Consider the following 19,869-nt stretch of genomic DNA (forward strand, 5'->3'; position numbering starts at 1 on the left):
CTCCAAATATATTCCACAGTTAGCTGGTATTCTCACAAATCACAAATCAAGGAGTTTGTCAGCAGAGCAATTAAGTATGGTTTGGGGAATTTGAAGGGCTTGGAATGTGCAAGTTGGTAGTAACCACTGTTATCATGCCAAAATTGGGAAAACCTTTAAACACAGCTGTGTTGTTGCACTGGGAAAGACTTCAGGCTCTGTGATTCTAATAGAGATGGAAAGAAGCTATTAGGTCATTCCAGTCCCGCTCCTTGCCAAAAAAGGCTACTCCCCACAGTGCACTTTGAGTGCTTCGTCTACTCCTGTTACAGCATTTCAAATGATGGGGCTTCTTCTACTTCCCTTTAGAACTAATTTCTCAACGGAATGTATTTTATGGTCTTTCTACTGTCCTGTTTGGCAGGAATTTTTCTTAGCTTCCTCTTATTATTTCTAAGTAGCTCCCCGCGTAAAACTAAAAAAAATGTTTTCTCTTTCCTTGCTAAACATATTTCAGGTAAAGACTTTGGCTCTACCCTAACACATGGCAAAATCCCACACCTTGAACTTTTATCTTTCCTTTACAGCTATTCCCACAAGCTGAGCCTCATACCTTTCCCCCACCCCTGTGCCAGTGCGCCAAGCATCCTCTGCTGTCAGCCAGGTTGTGCACCAAAGCATCTTCCAACATCGAGCTCTCATTCCCTGTCTGCCCTACCAACCCTTTCTTATCATTCTTCCTCCTATTTGGAACTTTGCAGTCACACCAGCATGGAAGTCCACCTTTCTCATTTCTTAATTACTTATTCTGTTAGGATGGTACGTTTTTCAGCAGCTGATTTTTATCATTTGAAAAACTTCAGCAACAAAAGCTAAAGGAAATAAGATACAGTATGATTTAAGTACAGCCTACCACATACTGAAAATACACTGAAAATACAAAAACATCAGTATATATCCCCTAAGTCCTCCCCTTAGCCAAAACCTTTCTGTGGCAAGATGATGGGAAACCTTGGTTTCATTTCAGACTTATAATTTCTTGCTGATCATCATCTTACATTACAAGTTGAGCTTGTGGGGAAAAAGTGGATATTTTCTTATCATGTAAGAAACATGTTTTGAAAATTGTTGTGTATTAAGCTGGAACAAAGAGGTGAAAAATGAACATGTAGACAGAAAAAAAACGCTGCAGGTCAAAGAGATTCTATCTAATTCTTTTTTTTTTAACTGTAACTTCATTAACTCTCCAAACTAAAAATGTTTTAAACACCACCAAGAGCAAAAATTCAAAAGTTAAATGAGGGCATTTTGACCATTTAATCTTGTTTCTTAAGCTGTAAAGATCTGTCAAAATCGATTCTTTCAACTTCAACAAAATCATCTTTTCTGGTGGAAAAAAACCCATATTTATTTCACTGGAAATGTTAACCAAAATCTAATTTAAAGGCATTTAATGTCTGAAGCACGTAACTCTGTGTAGCTATATTCTGTGACTTCGCAGTTATGACTGAAACAGCCAGGAACTCTCTAATGCCATCAGTCACTGCCATCAGCAACATTTCTCAGACATATACCACTACTAAAAAAACCCTTTGAAGCTCAAAACTTTCAAGATTCTCTTTACTCAAACAATAAAATGGCTGCACACAAACTACTCTGGAACTTACAAGCCAATGAACTCATTGTACTCTAAAATGGAAATAGGATCAACAAGATCATTTGATGCTTTCCTGCTCAAGCTACTGTAGGGAATCTGTTTTTAGTGGGGGAGCTGAAGTTGATGATCCCCAGAGGTTCCTTCCAGCCCCTACGATTCTATGATTCTATGATAAGCTTCAAGATGAAGTTTCCAGTTGAAACTGCCAGAAAATGGCATAGCTGAGCACTTCAGCTGAAGGGAAAATCTAGATCATGAAGAAGACTTTCTGTACACCATCCTGGTTTCTCCAAAACAGTTTTCTTCTCATCGTATGACAAATTTAGATAACGGATAAAGACAACTGAGACTGAAAAAGGGAATTTTTGGATTGAAACAAACTTTAGCCAACAAAATGAACAACCATGACATCTACTGTATGTCTAAGACACATTTTAATCCTGCTAATTCCATTACCAATAAGTTCAGTTGAAGAATTAGCACTAAATCACTTCCTTTACTGCAAAGACTTGCTTCACTATAAATCTAAGTTATATTTCATGTCCCAAATTTCCTGAGGTCAAAGGCAAACAGCTTCCTATCCTGCAGATGGCTGGATAAAGGAGCAGAAGAAGTTACACATGGTTTAAGACAATGCAGAAAGTTGCAAAGGAATGAAAATAAAGCAGGAATTCAGGTTCAGGAAATGGATATTCAAAGTTTCAGAGAATTAAAAAAGTAATTTTATCATAAATAGCTATGGGCAAATGTAAAAATAAATCCCATTTTTATTTCTGTTTTCCTCTTTAAAATACTGCACAATGTTCAGCTTTCATTATATGTGCATCAACATTCACCACACTCAATTTGTTCAACTGTGTAAAGTCTAATACATGACTACTTCAAGTGGCCTGGGACTCCAGAGAACTCAGTCTGCCCCCTGGCCCTATCTTACACCTGCCATGTCCCATCAGAAACAGCATCTCATTTCTCTGAGCTTCAGGTTCATATCTGCAAAAACAGGCGTAGTGTTGCTTTCAGCCTTCAGCTTTCTATTTAGATTACAAACCTCCCAGGACACACTGTTTATTGCTAATTGTTTTTACAGCACTTTTCATAACCACTGTTCTGAGCTGATGACTCTGTTTAATATAACAGGCTTTTTCTATTTCATGATCCCTTATCTTCCGTGTTCTAATTGAAAAAAAGAGACTCCACATCTAGGGAAAACTTTCATTATAATGAATTTAAAACCCTGAAATAATATTTCAGGAACAGAATTACCCAATTTGTTATTAACAAATGATGGAATTTTAGCTTCTCGGATGCAATATTCATGTTCTACATTCACAAAGTGTTTTGAAAAGTGGAAGTTCTGAAATCAAGTCCTCCTTTGTAAGCCTCCTTATAGTGCTACAAGCTTCCAAATCCACATCACCAGCTGATGCATGGAGCAGGTACCCTGCATTACTGGAGAGGAACTTATTGGAGGAGTTCCCTCTCCTTACCAACCACCAGAGCCATTTCCCATGCACAGAGAAGTTCAACATACAAACATTGATTCAGTGGAATTAAAGCTACAGACAGACTGAAAGGATAAAGGCTTTGCTGAAAGCTCAGTAGTGCTGCAGAGTCCTAGATGCTTCAAGTCATCGTTAAGGGACCAACCTTGTCACTGGAGACTTATGGGGAACCATGGCTGAGCTTCAAACAGCTCTTCATGTAAATAAGCTCATCTTCAAACAGATGCATATAGTATATAGAAACTCCATGATAATATGCAAGGCTTGAAATAGTATATTAAGAACCATTGAATACAACTTCTTGAAAGAATACTGCACCTCTAACAAAGTTAGGGAGGGATCCTTATATAAATATAGGATGTTTTTACAGTTTTTCTGAGCTCTTCTTCCCACACTCAAATTACTCAGAATTCACACAGCTACAGACTGCTGACAACCTGAGCCCAGTGAGGGCCTGTAGCTGGCAGACTGCAGTGGGTCACAGAGGTGGGAGCCCATTTCCCACGGGTAGCCCCCAGCACATCACCCACTGCTGAATTATTAATGGCAAGTAACTGTCAGTAAGTGGGAGAGCAAAGGCTCCATCCTCCTGTGAAGGATGGCAAGGAAAGAGGACAAAGAAAACACAGATGGAAAGCACTTAAGGAGATATATCTCTTATATACATCTCTTAGGGCACATGGCAGTGAGGTCTGCAGAAGTTACAATGGCTTGCTCCAAATTTCATAAGTGTTCATTACATATTTTTCACACATCTTTCCTCAACTACTGAAGGAGTCTCTACTCCTTGGTTAGTGCTCCATTAGTATTCATAAAAAATGAGGAAAACAAAGCAAAATATACTCCTGAATATACTGTCTTTAAAAATCAAACACGTAACATGTTATCTTTAAAGGAAATGGAAGAATGAAAATTCCTTTTTCTCTTCATTATGCAGACATTCCTGTAACTGTATGGTTAGATTCATGGCAATTGTATGGTCAGACTGGTGGCAGAGAGAAAGACAAAATGAAAATAGAAGAATTTTAAAAAAATCTTCCACAGAATGGTGACCTGCCACCTTGCTGTACCAATTCCCAGCTCTGTAAGGAACAAGGATACCAACAGAAGCTCAGTATGCTGAAATTGGGAATTCCCTTTTTTTTCTTTAATCAACATCAGATTTCTTCAGGAATAAAAATGTTGGTGTGTTTTAATAAGCTGGAATGTTATTTGGAAACTAACAAATGGTTTGCAAAAACAAAATTTGAACCATTTTCCATCTAGTTCTATTATTAATGTTGGAGAATGACATGCAAATGGCACTTGCAAACAATTAAGTAAATGTACAACTGCATTACAACAATCCTGGAAAGTTAAGGCTTCTGTCTTCCCTTTGTCTTGGTACAGGTGATAGTATTTCTTTACTCTTCCAGGGAAGTATAACTGGAATTTCTCAATTTATAGTTAAGGTATAAACCACATCCTCTTTCAAAAGCCACCATTTGATCCAGCTCTTATTGTCCTATTCCACTAAAATCAACATTATGTTCCCTTGATGAAGCCTTTCTCAAAGAAAAACAGACTTGTTTCAAGGGAGGAAATACCTCCAGGACTAGTAATCCATCCTTACAGAGAAAAGAAATTGCTTTGTAAGAGTCCCATTCCCCTCATAACTCAGCAAGTCCATCTGATTAGGACAAGAGGGGGTGAGTTTCCATCTGAAAGTTATGGGATGTTTGTCCCTTTCTCCTGCCCTACATCAAAATTTGGTTTATGCCTGGAAACATACGACATCTTTAAAAGCCCTTAAAATTGGTATATTTACAATTTTTGTTACAACCGTGGATCTTCTTGTATAAACAGTGCAACCCTTTAGATGATGCCTAAACAGTTTGCTCCCCTTCAGCAGTTCAGGTCATCAGCTGTTTTCCAAATCACAGCAGATGCTGACCATGGCTCTTGGCTCATCCCCTCTGCAGGCAGCAATTGTTCCCCCAGGACAGGCACATCAGGACTTCACCTCCAAGTCAGAAGTAGGAAGTTTTGATATTAAACTCATCATCCAGGACAAACTTTTCTTTTTGCAAGATTTGTTTGTCATAGGTCAGAAATACTGCCAATGGGATGTGGGGGACAGAAAGAAAATATAATGTCACTAAAAGGCTAATGCTGGATTTTTGCCTAAGGGAACATGAAGAACAAGGAAGGTTTTACCAGTAATGTAACAGCTTAAACTCATTGACGAGATTCTACAAGATGACAGTGTGCAAAACACTCCTAAGTCCATACATTTCTACAAAGAATCCTCAAAACCAAACTGCATCACAACTTAGCCTAATTAAAACTTGGCCTAATTAAAACCTAGAGGGTGTCAGTCTTGATTTTAAGGACCTCAACCCTTTCTCCTCTTAGAGCAGAGTTAACTTCTCTGTTGACTTTATAGGGGTGAAAAGCTTTTCATTCTTCCAAGAAAACCTGTCCCTAACAGAAAAACAACCAAACAGCAATGGACAATCTAAAAAAATAAGCATAAATAATGTGTGAAACTTGAAGTAAAGTGACCTGTACCAGATGATCCTCAGAGCTCAGGATGACTACAGCAGCACTGCTGGAGGTGGCACCTGACACAGTGCAATTTGTAGGAGAGCTTGCTGCTTAAACGCACTGCTGCTATTTTGAGGCTGGTGATTTGTTTCAGGTCAGTGTTTGGAAACAGCTCCCCAGGTAGGTACCCAGCACTTCCAAACTCAACAAACTCCACACACTGCACCTACTAAATCTCACTGTAAAGCAAAAAGTGACCATGTGTCCAAGGGGACAATAATATATACATATTACCCCTTCAGAATCCCACACAGAGTGAATTATTGAAAAATGGCATTTTCTGTAGCCTACAAATGGATTCTGTGCACTGTAACCTACTACAAGGGGGGGAAAAGCAATACTCCCCAGAGCACAAGGGAGCAGTTATCAAAGTTTCTTTTTAGAAACCACTGTTAAATTGCTTTCAAGTATGGTTAATCAATTAATGCTTCACAAAAGGTAACTATTTTATTGTCACTTGTCATTAGCATGACTCTGACAAGTATCCCCCCAGTTTATTTTCTCCACTACGTGTCCATAAAATGTTATCCTTCATGCTGTGACTGTGCTGCAGCACACTGCTGTGACTGTAGTTTAGATAATAATTTAGCTAAGTAGTTCTTTTGTCTGGTAACCTTGCAATAAGAGTATTTTTCAAGGGAGATGGAAAAGAAGTGTTCAAAAACCAGAAAAAACTCCTATGGTTTTGTTGCTTGGTATTACTAAAAAAAAATGTACACACAACATGAAAGTTTCAATAAAATACAGCGCAGAATGATAAACTATTGACAGCTAGGATAAAAGGCTATTTTTCTTTTCCTGCATGAAGTCTGAACTCCTGGAATATATTAAAATGAAGGTAAAGCCTTCGCTGATTCTTTTTGACAGAGTCTGCACTTAAGATTGGGCTCAGTATATAAACAATCTATAATAATAAAACCTAAGTAACTTTTCACATCTCTCTGAAACTCTATCACTGTTCTCTTCTCTTCTTGGCAAATGGAACTCCAATCTTCCATTCTCATTCTCATTCCTTTTACCACTGTCAAGGGAACAATATTTCCCAGTGTGGCTAATAAAGTTCAGAGCTCTCTGAATACCCCAGAAATATGAAAAAATCAATTTAGCACAACATACAAATAGCTTCCTACAGAATCAAGTCTGCTAATGGATGTAAGCATACACAAAGACCAGTTATTTTTAGTTTTGAAGAGATTCAGTGATTTACATCATGGCACAAAGATCTCAGAGACCACATAAAAAGACAAGATATTTTTACAGATCCACTAACTGCTTGTTTAATGAGTACAGTAGGAAATACAAATAAAATAATTAATTCTAATGATGGAATGAGGATATTTCAATGAAAGATCTTGGATGCTGCATCATCAGTAACTGCCAGAATAAAAAACGAACCAAAATACATCCCACTGCCTCTACCTGGTGATATCCTACATCTGGGTTTGGCTCCCTGCTTGGTGCCAGCTGTCTTTGCTACTGAGCCTGTGGCAAAATATCCAAGCATCTCATTATTATATGCAGCTCAAAGGAAAATGTAGCAAGCCAGAAAAGGGTTTAATAGATTGAATTCTGATTTCATTTGACTGTACTGGAAAAAAAAAAAAAACAAAAAAAAAACAAACCAAACCTAAACAAAACAACCCAACAGTCTTAACTTGATGAAATCAAAATCATTTGAATTTGGGAGACTGATGGCCTGATAGTGATAGGATAAAGGGGAACTAAAAGAAGGAATATTTAGGTAAGGCATTGGTAATTGGTACAGGTGGCCCAAGGGAAGCTGTGGATGCCACATTCATGGGGGTGTTCAAGGCAGGTTGGATGGGGCCTGGGCAGCCTGATCTCACAGTTGGTAAACCTGCCACAGCAGAGGTGTTGGAGCTCAATGATCTTTAAGGTCCCTTCCAACTCAAGCCATTCTGTGATTCTATAATGATAATCAAATGCAATTATTATTTAGCTAAAGAGAATACTGTAATTAGAGACAAGATCAAAAGGTAAGGATATCTGGGTTTAAAAAAACAGAGATAATATCTCAGGGATGTTTATGGAACAGATCATCTTGAGAATGATCACATGGCATGTGAAGGACAAGTGAGGAATCAGGCCTAGCCAGCATGGGTTCACAGAAGGCAGGTACTGCTTGACCAACCTGATCTCCTCCTATGATTTAGTGACTCACTCAGTGGATGAGGGAAAGGCTGTTTACATAGTCTACCTAGACTTCAGCAAAGCCTTTGACACTTTTTCCCACAGCATTCCTGAAAGCTGGCAGCCCGTGGCTTAGACAAGTACACTCTTTGCTGGGTAAGGAACAGGCTGGGGAGCCAGGCCCAGAGAAGGGTGGTGATGGAGTCACATCCAGCTGGTGACCGGTCACGAAGCCCTACAGAACAATCTGGACAGGTTGCATCACTGGGCTGAGGCCAATGGGATGAAGACTAAGTGCTTGGTCCAGCAACACTGGTGGTGGGTGGACAGTTGACTACATGATCTTATAGGTCTTCTCCAAAATAAGGTTGGAAAGGTTGATAATTAAGGTTGATTCTATGATTCTACCAAATAAAACTGAGAACAGTTTTAATTAATACTGGTTGGAAGTCTTCATTCTTGCCCATTCAGAAACAACCTAAATACAACTTGCAGCCAAAATAACACTTAAAAATCCAGCTTGATCTGCTGAAGAACGTTTTAAAAGACACTTTTCCCCTGCCTATGTGAAAGGAAGATTTATTTTGGAGCGTACAAGTCATGATTTTATGACTTTTGGTTATCAGTATTCCATATCATAACATCATGTAGTGCACTGGGAGTTTAACTGTTGACAGTACAGTAAGCCTAGTCTCAGTTTGATGAAGTGGCTAGTTTTGTCAACTACCTTATTTTTCTACTAAGATTTAAACTGCTGTTAAAGTATTAATTCTGTACATTTTTAATCTTACAATCATATGTAGATACTGTTTAACAGCATCCTGGATAAAAGGGATAGTTGGGATTGAAATGTGCATTTTTACAGCCAGAAAAGTATGGAAATGTTACAAAAACTTACATCTTTCAAGTATGTGATAATTTGGTACAACGGAAAAAGGACCTTTGTCCTTTTCTTCCAAGCACTTCTAAGCTTTTAGAATATTCAGTTAGGTATCTAGTGCTAAATGACCTGAAAAGCTGTCTGCGGAGGAGAGGAGGAGAACATGACTACTCCAAAATGATGATAGAAGAACCTGAAAAGCAAGGGGTACAGACAATGCAGAAAAAATATGAATTTATTTATTTATTTATTTATTGTTATTTCTTTTTTGATAAAGTTTTTTTCCTAGAAGCATTGGTAGAGAATTGCAGTCAGTGACAGGGCAGGGTACTCGTGCCGGGAGTTCTGTTGCATGCACATGGGCATGTTTATGTGACCTGGGTTGCAGAGTGAGCTAGCAATTGGGCCAGCACAGCTGGCTGAGAGGCCAGCATATGTGTGGTGAAGCATTAATGCACCTATTCTGCCTTCTGGATGTGAGTGCAAGTACTTATCAGTCACCTGTTGCTAACTCAGGGATCCTTCCTTGCCTTTTTCTTTAATAAGCAGCACAGGTGGGACTTGCCTGTCTTTGCTGCTCGTTCTTCCTGATGTTATCTTTCTTGCCTGCCCTGGGGACAATGATTTTTAGAAACTCAGTGAGATGATGAGTAGAACAATCTTGACGACTAAGAACAAACAAGGGCTCCATACTCTTGCTGTTAAGATGTTATTCAGTTTCCCAAACAGAGCTATCTAATGCCAACTGAGAAAGCACAGGGTGATGGGACATCTGATTAGTGCTAGCAAATTCACCAGGCAAGCCCTGATGGAGTAACTGTAGCACTAAAATTGCACCAGATGCTCATGGTTAGGCAATTCAGTTCTTCTTCTAGTATCAGAACTGATGCCTGTCAATGCCTGGATGGTTGCACCCTTAGGCAGGAGTTTCCTGAAACTCCAAGTGTGTCCATCTTAAGAAATATATTAAAAAAAAAAAAAAAAAAAGCATTATGTGCACAGTGCAATTTGTGCATTTTTTCCGTACTGCTGGGAGGGGCTGACCAGCGAAGACTCATCATGTTGTACACTCTCACAGCTATGTAAACCAATCTCAGTTGCTACTAAGTGATAGTGGCATTGAGTTGTTTTGTCCCCTAATTTATGTCTCATGAAGCTAAATCTAAATTTCAACAGATTGAGTAAATGAGGCACAGCTTTAATCCATCAAATTAAAATCTACATTACCACAATGTGAGAAGGCAACTCCAACAATTATCTTTCATGTTCTGCAGAACTAGTCACTAAATATAAATTAATACACTGGCAAAGTCTGATCTTGATAATGATACCTACTTCTCAATCAATGACACAGTAAGGCAAGGAAACGGAACCCATCCTATATGCAGCTTTTATGAAGAATAAATCTTATTTTCTCTATATAAAGAGATACAACTTTATTTTTATTGATTAAAATTATTGTTATAAAACTGTATATCACAGAATCAAGAGGACTAAGAGAGACCTTTGGAGATCATCGAGTCCAACCCCCTGCTAAAGCAGTTCCCTAGAGCAGGTTGCACAGAAAAGCATCCAGATGGATCTCGAATATCTCCAGAGAATGAGATTTATCCTTCAGCTTTATCCTTTCCCCTCTATAACTACAACTTTATTTTAATGAGTCAATAGCTCTTTCTCCTGCACTCGAATGGCACTAATGGATATACACCTACCTCGTGTTCAACTTAGCTTCAACCATTTAAGAGCTCTGAGATCAACACAAACACTATGGGGAAACAGAAGTCTCACCTTAAAGTCTCTATTGAAAAACAAATGTTAGGTTTAAGTTAGCTGTGTAAACTTCCTTCCTCATCAATATAGAAAGAAAGGTATGTCAAAGGACAATGCATCCCATGCTAATGTACATCCGAAACAGCTGCACTACACCAGTGGTGTGTGTCCCTTTTCATAAACCACAAAAGGAGTCCAGGGGACCACTTTAGACCTGATGTGTTTTATCCCAGTCATAACATTAGTTTTGCTCTGAGAGAAAGAAATGCTACACTTCTCACATCTTTTTTAAAATGTAAATCATTCAACTTCTCATGTAAACCCACTTTCTGCAGTACACTGCAGAGATGACAAACTCATGGTACAATAATGCCAGAATCGTTCTTTTCCTTATGCTGAGTATAAGCAGGCCTACACAGCACTGCAGTTGCAGAGTCAGGTAGCCCACGTTTGCTGGGTTACGTAGGCAGCAGCATTACAAAGAACAGATCAAACATGAGTATTACTTTGGTAACAGTGTGTGCAAAAGGAAGAAAAAAATGGTGGGAGTGTCACGTATCTCACAGTTCCTTTCTTTCACCTGCCAAGTTCTATGTGCTATAGGAAAATACCTATATTTATATTTCACTTAACTATTCTATGCTTCTTTTATAGCTAATGGAAGAAAACACACACTTGTGAGTCCAATTAATCTCTTCTTGAACTGAACACTTAGAAGACAACAGGATGATCACACCCTAAAATCAACCATTGTCTCTTCACTACAGGGGTTCCAAGCAGGCAGCTCCAAACTGGACGTCTATGCACATGCAAGACAAATCCCCAACCCTCTTCAGCCTGGCACCGTGACATATATGGAAGAAAACTGAGTATGTGAGTATGTCCGCACTGTGTATGCTGAACAGAACAAAGCTTGGTTCAAGTGAGAATCTGTGTGTTGCCTACAATGCGAGCCTACAAGCTTCTGTGCTGACTTGCATTTACGAAATACTTAGACACTCATGGGACTGATGGGAAGGTGCCAGTACTGCCCTGAGCTCTGTATCCTGCAAGCTGACCCAGTCACTTCATCCATATGAAAGTCAATACTTGCCTAAGAGGAACAAATTCTTCACTGTTAAGCTTTTATGAAGGGCAAAAGACAAAGAGCAAAAAAAAAAGAGAATCCCTATTTGGATTATGATTTTGTATGGCACCGAGACTGGAGAACATCATCAATTAAATTTTATTTCCTCCAGAATTAACTGAAAGCTCTGTTTTGTCAAAAGAAAATGTTGAGTAGAGACTACCTGCTAGCCTTTTGACTATGACATTGGAAAAGTGAAACATACATGCATAGGTATTTTCTAAAATTATGCATGAAATTACAAGCTACTTTCCATCCAGAAGATTTCATACATCTCCTGAGTAACACTAATGAAAAATTTTAGCTGTCATTTGCTGTATGATTATCTAACATTAAAGACAGAAGACATCCAGTGTTACAGAATATGGCTGCTCACAACGTCTGAAGTAAATAATAATAATCCCTCATAGTCTTACAGTATTAAGAATTGCAGCCAAGTCCCCCCACGATCTCCTCACTGGTCTTGCCAAGGAGAAATACATCTTGAAGCCAAGAGGCCCAAGAGGAATCCATTTCTTAGGAATTGCCCATCTGAAACAAGTGTCAGGGAACCCTGAGAAGCTGGGAATCTTGTTAGTTAACAGCAGCTATGCCAAATGCTTCAGTTTTATCAATGGTAATGTTAATTAATTAACCAACTAATAAAAGTAACTATCTCAGCTTGCTGGTAGGAATTAACACAAACAATTCATGAGGATTACAAAGGCTTTCAATGTGCAGAGTGCTGAAGTAGATTTCTTGCTGGAAAATCTGTTTTATATTTATTATAGAAAAAGAAAAAGGTGGTTCCGACCTGTCATGCCTCAGTGCCCTCATATCAACATAGACTGTGGTTGGATCCGGTCCAGACGTTCCCTGTAAACAACAATATCAGCTAATCAGAACTTGGAGGCTGGGAGTAGAAAAGAGATTTACTCCCCGAATAACTGACATTCATTTCACTGCTAATTACACTAATCAAATGACAAGTTATATTTAAGCTGTTCATCAAACAAAGCTCAGCTTTAGAGTCAGAAAGAGCACCCATACCTACCGTCAGGTACTTGTTACCTTGTGGTTGGTAAAAACATCAAGCAGCTATACTATTTAACCAAACACATGTACACAGAGGTTTAAATTGCTACAAAAGGCCAAGAAATCAGCACGTGGATACATACAAAAATGTTACACACATTTTGTCATCTAAAGGAATGCAGAAACGGCTGAGGAGACACAGTTAAATGGCAGAAGCACATGATCAGGAACGTGAAGCATGATTTACTGAGAATCTTCCATACATGCAACAGAGAATATATTTGAAGCTAAAGATATTAAAGGTAGCACGCATGACATGAACACATGTGGACTGAAGATCTATAAGAAATTATTCTGTTCCTTTTCAGTCTACCACAGCATAATTTAAACCTCTTGTTTGATGTCGTATTTAGTTACTTGAATAACAGTAGACTAATTTTAGTTTTCTTTTGTGCAGAGATGATAATCTTTTAGGCCTTTCCACTCATAGTTTTGCTGCAGTCTTGTAACCAGCCATGATTTTCCCTTATCCAAGACTTCAAACCCATCATGTAGAACACATAAATTTTCAGTGCTGTAATCTAGAGCTCTTTTCTCTGCTGCATAGTTCACATCACTGCTAAGTAGAAAGCTAGAAGAAAAGCACAGCTTCATTTTGGAACACTGGAACTTTGGAATCTTCTTTTCAGCAGATAAATTCACCTAGCCCTAGTGAGCTACAAAAGCAGGAACTCATTTATCAGTTACTTAGATCTTTGTTATTTAAAACAGCAGACAGTGACTTCTGTCCTGGTGGGATATTTTGTTGTGTACAATTCTTCCCATAAGGAATGTCTGGCACTAAATTCTGTGTTTCCGCAATGCTGGCTGGTAGTTTCACAATTTGTTCAGCATCAGAAATTGTGACAGAATTAAATGAATACATAATTTTGTATCTACAGGGGAAAGAGCTATCACTGCCAACTGATACTTACTGTACAAACACTGATAGTGACCCGTCACCAGAGGAGAAAGAGAGTAACAGAGCTGCACATGCATGTTAGCCTCTTTAGCTTGTTATACACAATACAAGATATAATATCCTCTCTAGCTATTAACGACACAATTTTGAGTCTACTAGTAAACTCAGCAGTGTAACAGACTAGTGCTGAGTGGAGAGCTTATTTCAAATAGATGCAATGTTAGAAACAAAAACAAGAAAATTGGTTATCTTTAAAAAATAAAACTAAACCTGGATTGGTTTATAAAATAATGGAAACAGTTGAGTTTGAAAATCAAAGACACTATGGTATTTGTTATTTTTAGTGTGAATGAAATAGTTACAACAGAAAACTAATATTTGATGAAACCTGCATCCAGATAAAGCTGAAATGGACTCTCATACAATTTCATAAAAGGATCTGAAAATCCCCAATCTCCAGACTCAATTTCTAGTCTGTCCCACTGTTGGAAGCTGATAGGTGGGTATTGAGGGAACATGAAAATCCCCTACCTGCTCGGCCAGCTTCCCCAGCCTGTGAGGCTATAGCAGCAGGAATAGCAGGGATGAGGGAGAGAAGGAAAGAAGGTAACACAAGACGAAAATAATAGTAAAACATGGGAATGAAGGGTGGGAGAAAAAAAAAAAAAGAAGAGAATGCAAAAAGCAGGGAGTAAAATAAAAAGAAAAACAATGTCAAATACAGGAATCTTACAAATTAATCATTATACCATTAAAGGTTAAAAAAAGTAAAAAATGAGGTGTCAACATTTTAGTAGAGCAACAGAAGAGACAGCTGTAGACTGCTAACCTTGGACAAACAGACTTCAATGGTTTTAGGACACTACAGACAAGGTTGTTAGTGGAAAACATGTCTAGCATACTGATTTATTTCTTATTCTTTCTTTCCTTTCCTTTTTTTTTTTTTTTTGGTTTGTTTTATTTGTGAAGAAATCAGTAAACATTTTGGCCTTGCTATCATTAAGTACATTCATTGAGACAGGTATTCCAGGTCTGTCATTTCATTACTAGAAGTTTGTATGCGATGTCCTGTGGAAACAACAAGAACGCTCTCTTTGGGAGGAAAAAAAATTAGTATACAACGAAGAAAGAGGATGATACTTACACCTTGTTTCACACAGATTAGCCTGCTCCTAGAGTGAAATAAAATCAAGGCTTCTGGCACAATCTAATTACTCCAAGATAATAGCTGAATGGAGTACCTTCATAGTTCAGTAAGTCTTCATTCTTAGTCTATTTGCCACTACGCACAGTGTAATACTTACATAAAATGGTAAAATTAAAAACCAATGGAGACCCATCTGTTCACACCACAATCGATAATGCAATGAAGACACAACACACAGTGATGACTACTCCTACACTGCTCCTGTGACATGGAATACCTAAATGCAGATGGCTGCTGTGGGACTTGCCCTACAGCCTGAGAAAATGAACAGCTCTCAGAGCACTGCCATCCCACATCCCTTTCATCAGACTTCCTAATTCCCACAAAGTTACAGACTACATAAAGTTGCCACAGCAGCATGTAAAAATAGGTGTATTTTGAATGTAGGGGAAGATGAAGCATTTTAAAAAATAGAATGGATCTGCTTTTTACACTGCTATCCCAAAATGGAAATATTACTAATAATCTAGGTTCAAGATTGCAATGTAACTGCAACAAAACAGCAGAACTGCTGAAATTCATCAGTTATATAATTCATTGCTTATGACTACGCTGTAGGTCCAGAGAGGACTTTGTGTCAGAGCCTCATATGACTTTTAACTAAGGCCTTAAAAAACAGCAGTCAACCTGAAGTCTCAGAATCATTTTAAGGGAGCAGAATCCAAGGCATGAGTGACTGACTCCATTTGTCAGTGCACAATTACTTAGTGAGAGCATCTGTCATGCTGCTAACAGGAAAACCACATCACCCCTGTGTTATCTGATACTTAGGACATGCAAGGTGGTGTTCAGGGAAATAAAATAGCCTAGAAACCATTTTCTGTCTGAAAACTCCTACATCGCCAGTCACATCCTTTGGAATAAACAAATGCCTTGCTCACACAGTGTGCCACCAGGGAACCACCCCTGTCCCATCCAAGTGTCAGGCACGCATGCCAAGCATTTATTCTCTGGGAAAACACTGCAGATTGGAACTACACCAAGGACTGCCAGGACAAGTTAGCAGGAGGGATGACCATGTGCCAGCACTCAGCCTGTATCCCATTTCCACCGAGTCAAAGGCCCATCTGTGTGCTCTCTCCTGCTTCCCTCTCCAGAGCTAAAAACCATCAACCAGGCAAGCAGAAGTCCCAAGAGTTTAAAAATAACTGTTTTGTTTTGTTTTGCTACCTAGGGTTGTGGTTTATGTGGTGTCAGTGTTTATACTTCTGAGTCTACTCCTGCTCCAGTGATGCTCAGAAATAAATTTTTTGATGTATACATAACAATTTCAAGTAGAGAAGCACAGCAGCTGGAGCTGTGAAAAGAAAATCATAGCATGACTCATAAGAAAGGTGGGAAAACAGAATTGGAGGGAACTCACCCAGAGCTGTGCTGCATTGCTAGGTGTGAATCATACATCTGATAAAGTGTGTGCTCTCCTGTATCACTCTTCTCAGACCAATCCCTTACCACCTTAATATGGATGATTCTCCAGAAAGTGTGATCTGTCACTAAGTAAAAAGTAATATTGCCTTTAACCCCTACATTTACTAACAAAATTCCCTTTGCTAGATGGTGAGGGATTCATTTCATGGCATTTCAGCCATCACAGAAGAAAGTGTGACTTGTAAGGCAGGAAGTGTCCCCTGATGGCGATGAATCTCATTCCAAGATGGGCATGTAAGATACTGAAGGAAATTCCCTTTGGATCCATTTCTTTGTCTCTACTGACTATAGATGGGCAGATGAGATAACTTAATTGGTGCCTAACTTAAAGGTGACTTGAATGAAGCAAAATGAATCTTGCTCCCCTGCCTTAGCCTGCGCAGATTAGTTAGTACATTTTAGAGGTAACTGAGGAAAATTGAACAAAACTCTTCCTTAACTGAAATTAAGTAGGAGGTTGAAAAAAAATTCTATTTATTTCAAGTGTTAAATGGAAATTAGCTAAAATCCTAGAGAACCATCTGTGCTGTTGTAAGAAAGCAGTTACTTTTCATATCTATTTTTCTCTCTCTTGGAAATGTGGTGAGATGCCAGTTAATGAGAATTAAAATATGCTGGATGCAATCCTTTCATCTCAGAAATACCTGGACAATTATTGGTGACCATACAGCCATGAAAAGTCAGATATTAGTGTTATTTAATTCCTAAAGATGGAGAAAATTATTTATTTTCAAAAGCATACCTCTAAAAATCTAGTCCAAAGCGATTACATCAAAAGAAACATTGCAAATTTGCTCTAGATTTGAGTGGAAATGAATACAAATGATACTGCACTAGTCTGCCAGTGATCCTAATCCTGAAATTATGATTCATTTGGTAGGCTAAGGCTCTTTTGTACTAAAGAGATTATGATAATGATTTCCTTTTCAAAGTACTCTTTAATAAAAGGTCAAATTCTGCTATGAAGTTTTATACACACACACATCTCTTCTTTGCAAAGGGGTGGAAAACAGTGAAAGCATTTCAGAAAAATCAGTATACTTTCCCCTTCAAACACCTGGGTCTTAACTGATCTCACTTCTCCCTAAAAAAAAGAAGAAAAAAAAAAAAAAAGGAATTTAAGTGAAGAAGGTATCGAAGACAAAGATCAAATCCAAGTTGCCTTAGAGGCAGTCCGTGGAGAAGAAACCCTCGATAGATTTTTTTGCCAGTGAAGTGCCACAGGTGAACAGAGAGATATGTGTAGAAGAGTAGATAGAAGTTTACTAATGAGCACAGAATAGGTTGGATAACTTACTGCTGTGAAGTATGGAAACACTGGCTGATCTCATGCACTGTATAACTTGGAAGAAAACATGCAAAAGTAGATGCTATTGACTCAACTATCTTTTGTTTTTTTTCCACATTTTTATGCAACGTGAATGTGAAGAACACAGAAATCTTGATCCATTTCTGGAACATGTCAGAGACAATCTTAATTTAAGGAACACTGTTGACCACGGATTAAAATTCTTTCTGTTCCTCAGCCCAGAAAACAGAAGATCCCACAAGCTATTCTGGAAAATCACTAGCCATAATCTTCCAGACCATTTGGAAAGAGCTTTCATGATAATTCAGCATCGTCTTTGGCAGTGCCTACCACCAGATGCTTCAAAGGATGCCATTCTGTATCTTTATATTCTCCATCAAGCTGACATGTTTTACAGTAATACTTGTAAGTAACATCTTTAGCTATATTTCAAATGCCTGTAGAACTTGCCAAAGTACCCTTAACTCAAATGCTTCAGAAACCATTCCACTTGGAAGGCTAATGTTACCAAATATAGACTTTCTGAAGTGACTTTTTTTTCCCCAATCACACCATTTTTTAGATAGTATATGGCTTTCATTTGTCCAAAGGACTAAAACGTAAAATCTCAGAACAACTAAATGAAGGCTGACACTAAGCTATATATGATCAGCCAGGCTGTTAATCACCTTACACTAAGCTCACATTGTGCACTGGTGTGAAATTCACAGTATCGTCAATAATATTCCTTCAGAGAGTTATCCAATTTTACAGTTTGTTGCAGTACAGTCTCCCCATCCTCTTTACTGCTGAGCACGACTTTGTATGGTAAGGAGCATCCCTTTGGAGTGCCCTAGCTGTGCCTTATCCCAACTTCCTGCACTCCCTCAGCCTACTTGCTGGGTAGGGGAGGCAGGCAGAATGAGAATGCTGTTGCCATTGTCCAGCAATACTGAGACTGCTGGTGTGTTATCAGCACTGTTTCAGTCACAGATATAAAGCGCAGAATCATAAGGATTGGTATGAAAAAATTAATTCCATCGCAGGCAAACCCAGTACAACACTTTTTCTAGTAAGGCTTACTTGAAAGCCTGGGCATTGAATCTGGCTTAGCATCATCTTCCTGATTTTTTTATTTGTCCTGAGCAGATGACTTATCTCCTAGGTGAAGGTGCCACCATTTATGAACAGATTAGAGACTCCTGCAAGTCCAAAAAGGAGAATTTCATTAGTGGCAAGCAAACTTCTGATGATAACCTGTCTTTGTTTTCTTCATTTACAGTTGGACTAGATGATTTTAGTGTTCTTTTCCAAACTTAATGACTCTATGATCCACATGGACCAGAAGTCAGCCAGAATTCATGGTACTTTTCAAAAGCAGATCCATCACTGCTGCCCAGGGGAGCTGGTGTACCCCATCCTGATCTGTCAGAAAAGTCAGAGCAGTTGGCCATGGATGTAGGGCATAATTTCTTCCTTTCGTCTCCTCTGTAAAGACACCCAGCTGGCATTTCAAAATGGCTAAAGAGACAGGAATGAATTAGAGAGCTATTTTTATCAAGTAACTGGCTCATTTTCTTTGTTTTCCTTTTGCATTTAAAGGAAAGCAAGAGTCAACCTTGCTACTCACTATGTTCCTCCCAGTGAGGCTGTTTCAATTTGCTTGGATTGCTGAATGGAAAAACACACCAAACTGCACTTGCTAACTGGACTATACTGGTTCCTTCTGAATTGTGCTGTCTCAGGTCAGATTTCCTAGATGTTTTTTGAGATGTCCTCTCAGCCTTGTCACTGAACAGCAGTCTAAGTACAGGGAAAGAAATAAAAGATGCCTGTATTCTTGAAAAGAAACATTAAGTAGAAGAGAATTTGGAAATTCAGTGTGTCTTTATTCTAAACCCATGAGTGAAATATATGGAAGACTGCTGCTTGAGTTCATTCAAGTTTCTGACCTAAAGGATCTATTTGTCTCTCAAGACTATTATTTCTTAAGGTTTTGTTGTTGTTGCTGTTGTTCTTTTTTTGTTTGTTTGTTTGTTTGAGAAAAGATTTTCTGTTCTGAAGGATCCAGTGGTTACTTTTGAGACAACAGGAGATTTTCATGAATGCTTATTCTTTGAGAATACCTATGGCAGCAATTACAGAATTTCAAACTACAGAACTCTACCTCTGGGACACAGAAGGACTTTCAACTTTACTCAATTTTCATCTGTCATCTGTTTGATGATAATAATTAAAGCTGCCCTGGGCCAAAGGGATATTGTGCTGACAGTCAGAAAGAAAGCAGTATTGGAGAGGTGGCATATCTCCTGCATTTGTT

The 19,869-nt window shown here is 38.5% G+C and overlaps 1 protein-coding gene across 5 annotated transcripts in view; it reads right to left on the reverse strand.

Annotated features, from left to right (window-relative positions):
• Positions 1-19,869, reverse strand: part of DIP2C (DIP2 acetate--CoA ligase C (putative)) — a 290,423-nt gene that overhangs the window by 15,244 nt on the left and 255,310 nt on the right. For 3 of the 5 annotated variants that reach the window (XM_085227047.1, XM_085227045.1, XM_085227044.1), the window contains 2 exons: positions 14,158-14,187; positions 12,445-12,506 (listed from right to left, as the gene is read on the reverse strand). In XM_085227047.1, the coding sequence (XP_085083173.1) occupies positions 12,445-12,506; positions 14,158-14,187 (92 nt within the window). The remainder of the gene's footprint in view (positions 1-12,444; positions 12,507-14,157; positions 14,188-19,869) is intronic. The other 2 variants (XM_085227048.1, XM_085227046.1) reach the window with 1 other exon arrangement.

Source organism: Meleagris gallopavo, chromosome 6 (assembly GCF_905368555.1).
Source record: "Meleagris gallopavo chromosome 6, MGAL_WU_HG_1.1, whole genome shotgun sequence".
In the NCBI taxonomy this organism is placed as follows: Eukaryota; Metazoa; Chordata; class Aves; order Galliformes; family Phasianidae; genus Meleagris; species Meleagris gallopavo.